Source organism: Sander vitreus, chromosome 8, assembly GCF_031162955.1.
Source record: "Sander vitreus isolate 19-12246 chromosome 8, sanVit1, whole genome shotgun sequence".
In the NCBI taxonomy this organism is placed as follows: Eukaryota; Metazoa; Chordata; class Actinopteri; order Perciformes; family Percidae; genus Sander; species Sander vitreus.
The window spans coordinates 24849168-24864795 of NC_135862.1; the positions used below are offsets into that span (position 1 = coordinate 24849168).

Sequence of the window (15628 nt, forward strand, 5' to 3'; positions counted from 1 at the left end):
TTTCTCTTCACCTCCGCGTCCTCCAAGTCACGCAGTTCATCTCCATCCCATCGTGCTTTGTGCCACAGTGGTATATCAGTCTCCTGTGTCTCGCTGGGCATCTCGCTGCCCAGCACCACAGAGCAAGCAAATCACTGTTGACATTTTAAAAGGCACTGGATCAAATGGCCCACAGTGGACTGGGTATGTGGAAGTACTATTTGTCCAATGACTTCACCAGTAGACATTATCATTTGTCTCTAGTCTGGCCAGCTAAGAGGACAGGTTAAATCATAGTGACAAGCAAAAGCCACAACAGTAAGTCTAATCAGCCTGCTGATGCTTTGGACTGTGTAGATGGTTTGTATCTCCTGTCAGTGTGTGTTTCTATCATTGACTTGTCACTTCCATGTGTGTATTCCTGCACTTTAGATATCGAACGTTTGTTTCCGAGGACGCGGGGCCCAACACCCTCGTCGCCACAGTTCTGGCCAAAGACCCAGATGGCGATGGTATAATCTACTCCATAACAGCAGGAAATGAGGAAGGAAACTTCGTCATTGACAGCCAGAAAGGTGATACGTCATACTTAATTTTCCGGGTTGGGCTTCACATTTGCAGGTTTCACTCTAATTGACAGGCTTTCTGTGAAATCACACATTCAATTTTCTCCAATATGTTCCCGTTACAGTGGTGTGCAATGAACGCCCTCTACCTTCAAAGTCAATGCAGAAAGATATTGAAAGTTGATATTGCAAGCTGTAATTTCAATACGAGTGCCCATCTTTCTATTATTGGGGCCTTTTCACTCTTGTTTTTTCTTTTCTTTTCTGGAAAGGAAGTTTCTGAGCTTTGTGGCATTGATGACTACACAGTTTATCTTTTTTTATTTGTCCTTTGATCCGAAACCAGTGGCAATCACTGTGACATTTGTCACCCAACCCTTTCAATTCAATTTCACAACAACTGCTCTATCATAGCTCACAATCTTCAGGCTGCGCTCTGTCAGCTTCTCTTTCTTTTTTGTCATCTTTTTATATTGCTCCTCTCCTCCCTTTCTGTGTATCCTCAGAGCAAGAAAATGCTAGGGCTGGTATCCTTTGGGTGCAGGAAAACCACTATACGGCTTCCCACTTACTGTATCTATGAAGAGTGCTGGCTCATTGAATAGCTGCTGGAGCTCATGTCGCATTTGCAAACAAGGTTGACATTTAAAGCGGGAGAATTACCGTGTACATCCCACACTTCACTTATTTTAATGTAGTGGTGCAATGCTGTCAACGTCACGCATTGTCATTAAGAGCTAGAGCCCTTTTTGCTCTGTGGGCAACCAGGATCACAAGTAAATTGGGAGAGAGGAAAGCAAGACACTCACATCTGTGTGTATCAGCATGCTGTGTTGTCTTTAATCAAGAGCATTGAAAGAGATGAATAGAAACACAACAAGAGAATACAAAATCTCCCGACGCTCTCACTTCAATGAGTTTCCCCCACATTACAGGCGGCGTGTTCATCCTGCAACCTCTGAAGTTTTTGTATTGTGACGAGAAAGATGTTGACTCAGATGCAGCATCTTTTATCCCACCTTTTATCTTGACTTGACTGCAGACAAGGGGGGCAGGGGGGGGGGAGAGTAACAGCTAATAGGCATCTGCTGAGCCTGGTTAACTTCTAACCAGAGTCACTCACTACTTTATGTTTTCGCTCAAGTGCGTGAGCTGGATGGGCATCTATAGGCGAGAGCATGCAATTATTAGATTAGAAATATGACAAAATCACCACTGTGAAATTGGTTTCTGGATTTAGTCTGCATATCAGATTTTTACCTTTCTGTGGACTTCTGAGGTGCATTTCCAACACTCGCTATCTCACCCCCGATTTCTAGAGCAACAACATGCAGTATGCGTCTTCTGCTGTGTTTTTATTGATAGCACATCCTTCACCATGCAAGGCCACAGTGGCAATAACATCCTGCTTAATGACTTAAGCTGCTTAAATGGTTGTACTTAATGTGTTAGGAGGGACCATGTTTTATAATGTCTCATGTAATAGGCCTGTGGTCTTTGTAGGGTTGATTCGTCTCCGCTCCACCCCTCTGCCCAAGCTTCAAGGCCTGGAGTACGTCCTGAATGTAACGGCCACGGATGACAATGCATCTGGCGGGCCACACCCTCTCTTCTCCACCGCACGAGTCATCGTTGGAGTTGATGATGTAAACAACAACAAACCTGTATTTGAGGAGGTGAGGATCTTTTTCTTAAGGGAAACTCTGGTACTTTTCGACCTGGGTCTTATTCTCATAAATTGTCAACTCAGGTGTGCAAAGTTAGCATGAGCCAGAGTCAGAATGGCCACAATTATGAGAATGCGACAAGGGGCTGAAAAAAATAGGGAAATAGTTCAACATTTTTGGAAATACACGTATTGGCTTTCTTAGCTTTCTTGCTTTCTACTCTCATGTCTGTATGATAAATATGAAACTGTCACCAGCAGCCACTTAGTTTAGCTTAGCTTAGCTTAGCTTAGTTTAGCAGAAAATACTGGAAACAGGAGGAAACCGTTAGCTTGGTTCTCTCTAAAGGTGACAAAATCTGCCCATCAACACCTCGAAATTTCACTTACTAAACATATCCTTACATTGCAAGTGTTATTGTCTGTACTATTTGTTTGCTGTGACCTGTTGCTAGGCAACTATTGGCCTAGGAAGTGACTGGCGGATTACTTTTGGACAGAGCCAGGCTAGCTGTTTTCAGTCTTTATGCTAAGCAAAGCTAACCTGCTGCTGGCTGCATCTACATAGTGTGGTATCAATCATCTAACTCTCAGCAAGAAAGCAAATAAAGCATATTTTCCAAAATGTTGAACAATTCCTCCAATATTTGTGTTGCCTTTGCTGTTGTTGTGGCTGTCAACCTGAACCCTTCTTAATAGCCGACAGTCAGATGTTTTGCCTCAATTCAAAGAATGTGCCTGCACAACATTGTTACATTCTTCTCTCACCTCCCTGTCTGTATCATCCTCTCCGTGCACTTAAGTTATTCTCTGTCTATCACTCCTTCCTCCCTCGCCTCATTCCACTCTCCAGCTTTTATTTTTTGCCCTGGCGTTCTCATTTCCCTGGCCTCAGTCTCTCTCCACTCTGTTTTCCCATGAGTTCTGATTAGCTTGCACACCCGCTCTATCTTCAGGCGCTCCATTGGGATTTCAATTAATTTATGAAAAAAACTGCAATATCATCACAATATACTACACCTGTTTAATTAACTTCCTCCGTAATTAGGAATGACTTGAACTTCGGCAGAAGGCAGGGCTGGAGCACCTGAGGTCTTTCGGGTGGGCTTGAAGTCTTGGCAACTTGTGTCTAAATATCAAGTTACGCCCAGGACCATCTGGGCTGGAATGACCTTATGTTTGATATTATGTGATTTTTATGAACAGGTACCTACAGGCCTTACTGTCTGTGCCATCACGTCCCATGAACCCGTGCATTATTCTTCTTTCTATCACTCGCTCACTTCCTTTGATCCATCTCCCTCCCTCTGTTTCGCTCACGCTCCTCCTTGCCTTTTCTTTTTCTTTATTTTTCATGGTCATTCTGTTGAAAGAATAGCTAGCATGTATATATGATTTCAAAAAAGAAAGACTCCAGAGAGTAGCTCTTTATCTGGGGCATATGTTCATTAGGGGGAATGGACTGAATTCCTGGTTTAGACAAAGCTGTTCACTGCTGGCTCTTCAAGAGAAATCAGCTCAAGTGTTTTTTATTTTTCATAGATGTGGGCTACTGTATCTATTAACTTCTGTATTGTTTTTCATGCACAGTATCTCCCTATGGGTGCGTAGTGGCCTTCCACTTAATGAGTTTGTTTTCTTTGATCCTTGTACTCTCATTAACGTAACATATTATCACTATCTAATCTCATATGTATGTGAATTGTTTTTTTTGTATTTGTGTGTCTCTTATTCTCTCCTCCCTCTCTATTTTAGTGCCAGCAATATCGTGAGCAGGCTTCAGTGCTGGAGAACCAGCCAACGGGGACTTTTGTGTTGCAAGTGCATGCAGTGGATGCAGATGAGGGAGCAAATGGAAAAGTCAAATATGGCTTAATGCACAGAGACAGTGCCATGCCTGCCTTCAGAATTCATCCAGACACAGGTAGAGCAGTCGTGGATTGCAAGTAGGTCTCAATTAGACCTACAGTATTAGAGCATAGAGTTTACTGTACATAGACAGTGCTGCATTTGAATGGTAATTGACATCTTAAATGTAACAGTCAAGTTGAACTATGATTTCAGAGGAGAGGAAATGGAGAGAAAAAAACACATGCAGCTCCCCCACACATTATACACAGCCAGCTTATCTAACGACTTGAAACCACACACAATATATATTCGTAGTTTTTCATGAATAAACACATCTCTTTGGTTCTATCTGATGCTGTTTTAAGTTAAGTAATTGAGAGGCACTAATAATAACTATATAAAAATAGCGTTCTTTTCGCTGTTAGTCTCGTTTCCTGTTACAGGTCATTTATGATCATCAGATGGAACGTTACACAGTTACAGAAAAGTAGTCGCTTTAAATGGTGTGGGCTATGGTGGTTCTATTGTTAACCTGGTTAAGCTTGGTGTGCTAAAAATTGACTCTACATAATGAAGGGGAAAGACTTGGAGCTGTTGTGGAGTCCTGACACGTGGAGTCACGTTGTTCTGTCAGTCATTTTCTTTAAGGCTTCTGCTCGATTTTCTTCATCTCAAGATTTAATTACGAAGTCACTGCACTTGAAAAGGATGCTCGAAATGTGTAATTGTTTACTTGTTTGGGTGGATGGTTAGATAGATAGATAGACAGTAAGATGAATTGATGGATGGATGCATGCATTGATGGGTGAATTGGGGAATTGCTGAATGGGTGGATGAATATATCTGTATTCATGTGTGTGTGTTTGGGTGGGGTTTGGGGTTTTTGTTCTGTATTCACAGGAGTCATTGCGACAGCCAGGCGGTTCGACAGGGAGCGGCAGAGAGAGTACTCAATTACAGTAACGGCCACTGATTGGGCAGAGGAGCCGCTCATCGGCATCTGTCAGCTCACCATCCAAATACTGGACCAGAATGATAATAGCCCCAAGTTTGAGAATTTGCGCTATGAGTGTAAGTCATAAAAAATGATACATGCTGGTACAACTAACAAAATTCTGTATTGTTAAAGCAGAAGCATAACTATGACCTTAAAAATGCTAAACTAAAAATACATATACACATACAGTATATACTTAGCTTTTTAAACTTTGTTATGTTTGTACAATGTTTAAGCACCTGGTCTAGCCCATTCCACATATCTATATCTATATTGGGTTTTGTAAATAAACATAAAAAAATACCCTGGTAATAACCTAAATCATAAGTTTTGCATAATAAGTAATGTCTATTACCTCTCATGCTTGACCTTTACCATCAGCCTCATACATTTCTAATCTTTGACCAGCAAACTGAGTGCACTGCACATGCATTATTACTATCCCCTGCAGACTTTCTGAGAGAAGACACTTTGGTCGGGACCAGTTTCCTTCGCGTGGCAGCTCACGATGACGACTTTGGAACTAATGCAGCTATCACTTACTCCATGTCCCTGGAGCAGCCTGAGTACCTGCGGGTTAACCCTGTCACTGGATGGGTCTACGTTAACCAACCCATATCACAGGTCAGTCAGCAGTTATTAGCAGGCTCTCTGTCAGCCAGCACACACACACACACACACACACACACACACACACACACACACACACACACACACACACACACACACACACACACACACACACACACACACAGAGTCTGTATTAGCCCATGGGTCTGTGTCAACAAAGTTAATGAATAAGCCACCTCAAAGTGCCTCTGTCACATACATAATCTGGGGTATGTGTACTCCCAGAGGTGCTGCATGTGGAAAGACCACAGAGAAAGAAGATGGAGGGAGACTCATTCAGGCTAAACAAATTATTAAAAATAGATTTTAACAGCTTGGGATTCCTGTGGTTATATTTGATGACTACAATTCTGTCTATTGCACTGTTAATAAACAATAACCCGTAGCAGTAGCTGTCAAAAACAATATGCTGTTTTTTTAAGTGTGTTGCACAGGTTTTTAAGAAGCTAATTATAACAAACCAAGACACTTTGTCCATCTTAAATACTCTGGCTTTGATAGAAGAGATTCAAGGCTTTCTCATCTCTCGTTGATATTAACTGAAACACTTTGGAGGCTGAAAGATTATGCATGTGATTTAACTTAAAAAGCATGATCACCTCCACAGTTCTTTTTAAAAAGGTGAATAATTGTAGTCATGTGAATTCTTGTTTCCAATATGAAAGCTAGCTTGGTTTAGCAAGTTGGCCTTTACTGGTTTGCTACCTTATTGATGACCGTGTCAGAGTGTCAGTGATTGTGACAAATGTTTTACATTTTTGATTGATGTTATGTAGATTGTCATGTTTTCTGTAGCCTATCAGCGCTCTTCTTCCTGTTTTCCTCTTTCACTTATTCAAATGTAAGAGTTGTTCTTTGGCTCGATACTTGCTATAGCACTATAGAGCCGTTTATTATTTAACATTCTTTTTAGCGCGGTGGTGGTAGAAGTCTCTGGAAATGCATGCAAAATTGAAAGTGTTAAGCCAAGAACCTCGGTTAACCAAGCTGCATAATTAAAAAAAAAGTGGTTTCAGAAGCTATTTAAATTAACCACCAATGTTTTTTCCCCCCTGTAACTAAGATTGTAAAAGCACTTAATTAAATGTTAAATGTCTCAGCTGGTTTGAGACATTGTTCTGTTTTGATTTTGTCATCATGGTTTCTAGGGGTGGGAATCAAATGGCACCTCACCGATTATCGCTGCATCTCGATGCAACCATTTTTTTTTATGTACATTTCCATGTGTGATTTTTAAACATATACATATAAATCTTGCTAATCACTTCCTAGACAAAGCAGCTAGACGAAGCTTAGATTTTGACATATACAGTATTTGTCACACACAATGTTTTGTCTACTGAGGTTTTTGTTTTGTAGTCATTCCATGCTTAAGCCTTAAACGTGCTTGTGAAAGTCACCTTCTCTCACAGTAATCTTCATGTCAGAGGCTCAGTCATGTTTAAAGGTGGGTAATTGGCTTCTTAGAACATGAAACGAGGTGGTCAGATGTAATGTGATAAAGTAGATGACCTGCCTACATGTGTTTTGCCTAATTATTTTATGTATGTCTTAGATCATCATGTGTATATATATATATATATATATATATATATATATATATATATATATATATATATATATATATATATATATACAAAATTTTATTTTATTTTATTTTATTTTTTTTCCGCACTCTTGCCTAAACTCTAAGTTGTTGTCCATTATCCCATCCTCTTTCAGTCACTCTGTTTTCTGATTTGTACTTGTCTGGAGACAGTAACTTTTAAATAAAAATCAACACATTAAAAAATCGATTATTAACTTATCAGAATCGAGAATCAAATCGTTCTAGAGAGAATCACGATGCATCTAAGAATCAACATTTTTCCCACCCCTAATGGTTTCTGATAAGTGAATAAGTATTAAGGCCAAATCTTGGCACCAAACTTCACAGTAAAGTGTGCAGCACAGTTCCCAATTCACTTCAGTGAAATATAAAGGAGCATTGAACAACAGTGGATATTCCTAGGTCCTAAGACAGTACAGCCAGAGCCAGCCTCAACGTACTGTACAGTAAAGCTCTGCAGATAATTAAGTGGAATTAAGTGGAGAAGATGGCAAAGGTTGCTGTGACCGTGTCCAGACTATTGTATGGATATTTTCTGGTTCAGATCTGACACTATTACTGCAAATTAAATTTGAAACCTTGGTTGGATGTCACCACAAAGTCAGTGATTCATTTATTGTAAAAGCAGCAGCTGCTGGGTCCACATTAACAATCACAGATTACAATCTTTGTTCTCTGGTATCAAGTTTTGGAAAAAGGTTGTACATGTTCGCAAATACTAATTGGATTGTCCCCGAAATAGGAAATGGAATTTCTATAGTTAAGTGAAATTTCTTTTTATCTGCAGCACAATAGAGTCACTATGCCACGTTTTGCATTGATAGAAAAATGTTATATGTTAAAATGTTACATCTTAACAGTTGAATTATTATTTGAGCAGTTTTTTTATTAACAAAATGGTATAACTATGACTCGCATTATCTTTTATGTAAGTGGTTAGAATGAAATGTCCTTGTCTGGGCAAAAAAAGAGGCCCTTTAGAGAATTAGAGTTTTTTTTCTCTCACTCTGGTAGAAGTGTATTGTTGATGTTACACATTGTGTAATTTAGATAAACAGAATAAAATACTCTAATGACCTCTTAAGTAAAATGTCAGCTTCCCCTGCTGTGTCCACTCTGATGAAATACAGTTAGTCAGATTTACCCCTTATTTCCTAATGGTTCAAATTATAGCTTGTTACAAAAGTAGAGGAGTTTTTGTGCTGCATTTTATAAATTAATACATACAAGACAAGACACTTAGCTATTTTTTTAGTTAGTTAAAGGAGTTTATCAGTAGAAAACTAGACTTTGAAATGTAGGCATAACTGTCTATTTTTTAATGGTGCTTTTTATGTTCAATTCAATGTTCAAAAAAATGTTTTTTTTATTTAACAAGCAATTTTCAGTATTTTAGCAGACGTCTGAAAGCAGCAGTAAGGCAGAACTGAGTACACTTTATTATTTGTTTGTTTATCGCAAATAACAGTGTTATCGCATATTGCATATTTTCCTCATATGGTGCAGCCCTAATCTTTAGTGGTTATTGCTGCTCTCTGCTGTCACTGGCCAGTTTCAATGGGCCCACTGCTGCAGAGCAAGCTGAAGACACAGCCATGCTACTCAGATTATAGTGTAAGGTATTTTATTGTGTAACCTCTCAGTTGAGGCTTAGGAGGAAGTTGTAGTAAATATAGAGTTTTTATTTTTAAGGGAAAAAGGGAAGTGGAGAAAGGGTTGTACTTTCTGATGTTTGACTGTGTTGAAAAAAAGAATAAAGTGAGACGTGCAGTGCCGTCTTGGTTCTGGCATTGGAAGCCTGTGTCTTCATTTTAGAGTCAAACAGTGAGTCTAGACAATATAAGAAACGCTCGGTTACAATAGCAAGAGGATTTAAGAGCTATTGGATTGTATTACTTTTATTTATAGTTATTACATTATTCCACACTGTATATTTTACACATCGGCTGTGTTGTCATAGGAGATGAGTTTGTGTTTTGGCAGGGTCAGTCAGTTGGAGCTGCGTATCATTTGATAGTTCATCAAATAGTTGCTTAGCAATTTTCTGTTAATCGTCTACTTCTTTATCAGCTAATTGTTAATTGTTTCAGCTCTAAATGCCATGAGGATAATTTTAGTGACTGAACTGTTACAGAGAACCTATATCACGCGGGACATCATAGCTACCGACGGGGGAAACCAAAACACTTCTGTGGAGCTGGCAGTCACCATCACCAACGTGAAGAACCAGCCTCCACAGTGGGAGAAGGACAGCTACAGTGTCGTCATCCCTGAAAACACCGCCAGGGACACACCGATAGTGGTATGTGTAACAACACAATCGGAGAAACATTGTTTATTTTAGCACATACTGTAGGTTGTTAAGCTGGTTCCTCTTTCTCTTGCCATTTTGAGTTGCTATAATTGAATCAGCTGAATGTTTATTTGCTTACTCCGCTGGATACATGTCTTTGAAGGCTTGTCAGTGTGCTGAAAATCTATAAACGTGTTTTTGTTTGATGCGGTAGGAGAAAGCTGACGTTATATCGCAGGTGCAAAGCAAGTTTTATGACTTCAGGCTTATTAAATCCATTCAAAACTTCTCCTTTGATGTGAGAAATATATAGCTGTCAATGTGGAGAACACACAAATCCCTTCTTTTTTTTATTTTTTTTATCAAGGTCTCACAAGGGGATCACTTTGACATGAGGTTATTTCAGGGCTCAGACAATAGGTGTGACTCTCATCCTACTCTATTTCCTACTCGGATAATCAATCATCACACTAATTGTGATTCATATTTGACATAACCTATGCTTCTTTCAGAATACAAACCACAAATACAGTCTGACCTTGTTCTAAATAATAATTGTCACATGTTAACAAATGTTGCCTAGTCTAGTCTAGCGTGGCGTCATCAAATTCTCGGCAGGAAAGCGAACGAGCACATTTTCCAAAATGTGAAACAATTCCTGCAACAAGCCCAGAATAAAACATTTTTAGTGGGTTAGCAGCTCAAAGCAGTTGAGAATTAAACATGAAGCTAAAGCCAAGAGACGATTAGCATGGCTAGCATAAAGACTGGAAGCAGTGGGAAACAGCTAGCATGGCTGTGTTCAAAATTAAAAACATACACCTACTTGCTAAAGCTAAGTCAAGCTACTAATTAACACGTTATGTTCCCTTTGCTTCTGTGCTGTAGCGGTAACTATTTCTTGTCGTAACTGTGAGATTACTAGGCAACAACTTGAGTCTCCATAGATGGTAGGCAGATTTTTTTGTTACATTTGGACAGAGCCAGGCTACCTGTTTTTCCGGTACTTTCAGTCTTTATGTTAAGCTAGGCCAACTACTATATCTCCTGCTATCTCGTGGAGTGGTATCATTCTTCTCATCTCACTTATAGCAAGAAATCAAGTAAGCGCATTTTCCCAAAAATGTTGAACTGATCCTTTAAAGCTGACGTTTCGAGTTGAAGGTCAACCACACAGGCTTAATCTAGGAAACACCATTTGCTCAGCTCAGGGTTGTTTTCTGCTTTCTACACAAACTTTAATTAAGAGCCAGGCTTTCAGCCAGGCAAAATTATAATCCAACTTCTCTTCCTATTCAGACAATTAAGGCGACCTCTCAGCTGGGTGACCCGAGGGTGACCTATAACCTGGAGGATGGGATGGTCCCCGAAACCAACATGCCAGTTCGTTTCTACCTCTCCCCCAACCGCGAAGACGGCTCTACGTCCATTCTCGTGTCCGAGCCGCTGGACTACGAGACCACACCCGTCTTCTCTCTCCGGGTTCGAGCACAGAACGTGGCCGCGGTGCCTCTTGCAGCTTTCACTACAGTTTATGTCAATATTACAGGTGGGATTTGTACTTTTCTCACTTCGTTCTCACTTTGCTCTTTGATATTAAAGTGAGATCAGTCAGACTTTGTTGTTTCATTTGTTTTATAAATATTCTTCAACTGTATGTTTAGATTTAATTGTCTTTTACAACTTTCATTTAGTATTTAATTAAGTGTAGCGTGTGATATTTAACTGCTGCATAGAGATGTCAATACCTAACAAAAAAAAAAAATATATATATATATATATATATATATATATAATATGCTATATATAACTACCAGATGTATTTATATTTGTCTGAGGTTTGACAAACATGCAGCCAAAGGATGATTTGATTATGTTTTAGCTGTTAAGTATAATGTGGAGTTTCTCTGCGTGTGAAGAAGTCCAACATCCACAATGGTCAAGTCGGCAGCTGCAATAAACAGCGTTGCACTCGTGTGTTTTTTTTTTTTTCTTTTCTTCAGGGAATCAAATCTCTAAATCTTTAATGTGTGTGGCCGGTTAGCTCAGTTGTTAGAGCAGGCACACATATATTGAGGTTAATTCCTCGACGCAGAAGGTCCAGGGTTCGAGTCCGACCTGTGACGGTTTCCTGCATGTCTTCCCCCTCTCTCTTCTCCTTTCATGTCTGAGCTGTCCTATCATTAAAGGCGGAAATGCCCGTAAAAATAATCTTAAAAAAAAAATCGTTGTGTGCAGTTACAGAAGCAACAGCTTTGGATGCTAGAGAATGTATTACTTAATTACTATCTGTAAACAAACACATTATCAATTTGCTACTAAACCTCTCTTCTCTCCTAAGATGTGAATGACAACGTTCCGTTTTTCACCTCCTCCATCTATGAGGCCTCAGTAACAGAAGGGGCCCAGATAGGGACTTTGGTTCTCCAAGTGTCTGCCCATGACAAAGACCTGGGTCTTAATGGAGAGGTTTGTGCTTATCTATTTATACCTACTCGCAGGTGAGTGACTGACAGTGACAGTACAGACTCTGGGAATATGATAGAGACCTCCTGACATTTTCAGCTACAAAGCCTTTATTTTCTGCTATTTCTGCAGGTTATTGCTTGAAAGAATACCGTGGCTTAATTTTCAAATTCCCTGTGCTCTACAGATCACTTACTCTCTGCTGAGTGACAGCAGTGGCGACCATCATCTGTTCCGCATAGACCCAAAACTCGGGATCATCTTCACAGAAGCTGTGTTTGATCGTGAGGCCCGTAGCTCCTATTTGCTGGAAGTTCAGTCAGAAGATGGCCAGGAATCAGCGCGACCTGGCAAGAACAAACAGCCCAACTCGGGTTAGAAATTGTGATGATTTTAATGATGACATTAGACTTTTTCAGCGAGCAAAAAAACTGCTCATGAGTTCATATTTTGCTTCGTAAAAGAATAGTTTGACATTTTGGGAAATACACCAATTTGAAGAAGATTTACATCTCACATTTCTGTATGGTTCGCTTAGCTTAGCACAAAGACAGGAATCATGTGAAAACAGCTCGTCTGGCTCTGTCAGAAGGTAGAAAAATCACCTCCAAAGCTCACAAATTAACATGTTATATTTTGTTTGTTCAATCCGTACACAAACCTGTCACTATACCTGGCCAGAAAATAGTCCAGAACGTAACCGTAGCTTAGCATTAGCTCTGCTACTAGTGTAGCCTAGCATTAGTTAGCCTGCTGGCTGTCGCTTCATATTTACTGTACGGACATCAGAATGGTATCAATCTTTATAAGAAAGTGAATAAACATATTTCCAAAAAATGTCTAACTATTCCAGAAACGGTGATTTATATGCAAATAATATGTTAGTAGTTACTTCAGTTTTAGTGTATCCCAACTCTTTTTAGTCACACAAGTTGTTGGGATTTCTAAGAAACTATGTGAGTTGGCAGAGTTAAGCAGTATTGTTCTTTCCCTACAAGCCTACAGGGTAATACTGAAAACTATGAGGAGTCCGTCATCTGTGTTTTGAACAGACTGCATTGACATGACAATACATTCATTTACACCTTGGGATTTGAAAACTGAATCTTAATTTGATTTAGTCCATTGCCATGACCAAACAGCCTCACTTTCTTCCATGTGAAAAACTTTCAGAGATTTCTTGGCGCTCTTTTTTAGTTTTTTGTTGTTTTTCTCCCTGTTTTTAATTTTCTTTGCTCAATATTTAACCAGCGTGGCCTGTGTTTTATTATTATAATTTTTTACCATGTTCTCTTCGTGACATTTTGGCAGTTAGCCAGTATCTAGAGTGACGTAATATGACGTTTTTATTCAGAAGTGGGTCTTTTGCAAATGTTTGCGAAGGGGGTATTAGGGGTAAAGGGTGATGTTTTGAAGCAGTAAAGCCTTCCCACCAGAGTTGCCAGGGCTGCTTAGCATTTGCAATGAGCCTTAGCTGCGTCTTGGGCGATGAATCTCCGACATCCAGAAGGGCTCATCTCCTTTGCAAACATTACCTGTCTCGCTGCGTCACCTCTGGGATACACCATGAGTAGGAGGGAAATGTAAAAACAAGCTGAGAAAATAGAGCTACCTTCAACCACCATCATCTCTTACTGCAGCAGCTGCAAATTAACATGTCACCCATGTGTTCTGTGAGTAGATAATTTACTCTTTCTAACTAAAGAAATAAACAGCGTAATGAGGAGGGCAGCGATAAGACTTGTCATCTTATAAATATTTAACCTTCCCAGTAGAGAGGTTCTTTATCTATTCTCTACAACAAAAGCAGCTTGTTGAATATGTTTTGGCCCCATTACTGTTATTCCTTCTGTTTAAAACTGTTACCCCTGTAAAAACAATAAACTCTTGACAAAATGAATAATTTATGCAATTTACGCCACATATTTAGGAGTAATGTTTTTCTGATTTCCGTGTCAATGAGGCACATTGCGTTCGGTTAAGTGCCTCTTCCCCACTAAACAGTGACAATGAATTGTAGAATCAATGAACAGATGGAGTGTGTGTGCGTGTGTGCGCGTGCGTGCGCGCGTGCGCCTTTTAATCTTCTGCCATTCTGTCATTCTTGCAGACACAGCGTATGTGAGGGTTTTCATCAGCGACGTCAACGACAACAAACCAGTCTTTGCTCAGCGACTGTATGAAGTGGGTGTCGATGAGAATGCAGATGTGGGCCTGGCTGTTGTCACTGTTGGTGCTAATGACGAGGATGAAGGTATGCTTGACGAGGCAGCAGACTGAGGGAGGTCCGAAGGAGATTTTACAGATTCCAATTACGATAACTAAAGGTTAAAGAAGCAAGCCAACCAGAACTTATACAAATGTTATTTTGTGAAACGCTCTGCACTTTCTTTATTTTTCTCTCTCTTCAAAAAACTATCAGTCAGTTTTCCAGTGCTGAGTTATGTGCCAAGTACGCACCATTTTCCAAAATGGCCTGCATTTGTACCAGAATGCACAGTGACCCTGTAGGCAGTCTTTCCCAATCCGACCTGAGCTCTGCTGAAATCATGTGGTGTGCTAGATTAAGCAGTAGTCATTTGAGTGCTTGGTAATGCACTGTTACACATATGTTCCAAAAAGAGTGACACGCTCCCACACAGTAGGTGGGCGGGATTTAACCAATAAAGCAGTTGCTTATCCTCCATACAGCAGTAGCCTAAGATCCCTTTATCAGACATGTTTAGGTCCGTTAATCAAGTATTTATGGCGAGCGGGGGTGTAGCTTAGGCTGGGCTGCAGCACTAATGATGAATAGCGGTGGAATAACGCCAACCCCCGACATTAAAGTTGCAATCCTGTTGCACTTGTGTCTGAGAGGCTCCGCTCAATCTGTCTTGTTTAAAAACTAACACCCTGGGCTCGACTGCTGTAAGCCTGCCAGATCCCTGTGGGAGGCAGGGAGAACTTTGTCAGCTGGGGTTGTGTTAATAGTGCAGATTAGTGTATTTACATGGAATTTCAGCTACTTTAACCCAACAGGATGATTGAAAACGAAGACTGTTCATTCCAGGAGATTATCTTATCTATTCCAATGTTAAACCTGGCAGACTGGATGGTCTCCATGGAGACACACTAGATACGTTCATATATTGACTTCTTCTTTACTAAACTACATCCCCCCACCCTCTGTCGGGCCTCCAAACCATTCCCTAGAGGGCACTATCAAAGTGCATTACTATATTCTGCTTTTTACTCTCAGGCTCCCTTTTACTTTTTTCGGCACTCTTTTTTAAATTAATATCTGATTGAAGCCGAGGAGACGAGGAACAAAGTTTCCATTTAATTAAGTAATAAAAACAAGAAAGGGATACATGAAAATCTACTAATGCTCAGGTCTCGGAGGAATTGAGGTGTAATACTCTTGTGGTTTCGCCGTTGGGTTATTGCTAGAATGATAGTGCTTCTGCTTAAAGTAAGAAAAGGCACAATGTTAATTATTTAGCAGTAGTAGTAGTAGCAGTCTACTACCTTCTTAAGATGTTGCTACATGTATAGTTCACCTTTAGATTACTTTAGCTTATTATAAAAC

At 39.9% G+C, this 15628-nt stretch overlaps 1 protein-coding gene across 1 annotated transcript in view; it reads left to right on the plus strand.

The window, feature by feature from the left end:
- Positions 1–15628, plus strand: part of LOC144522498 (neural-cadherin-like) — a 95382-nt gene that overhangs the window by 49926 nt on the left and 29828 nt on the right. The window contains exons 7-16 of the mRNA XM_078257613.1: positions 412–554; positions 2049–2221; positions 3967–4135; positions 4963–5133; positions 5511–5683; positions 9433–9600; positions 10891–11140; positions 11933–12060; positions 12245–12431; positions 14168–14311. Coding sequence (XP_078113739.1) covers positions 412–554; positions 2049–2221; positions 3967–4135; positions 4963–5133; positions 5511–5683; positions 9433–9600; positions 10891–11140; positions 11933–12060; positions 12245–12431; positions 14168–14311 — 1706 coding nt within the window. The remainder of the gene's footprint in view (positions 1–411; positions 555–2048; positions 2222–3966; positions 4136–4962; positions 5134–5510; positions 5684–9432; positions 9601–10890; positions 11141–11932; positions 12061–12244; positions 12432–14167; positions 14312–15628) is intronic.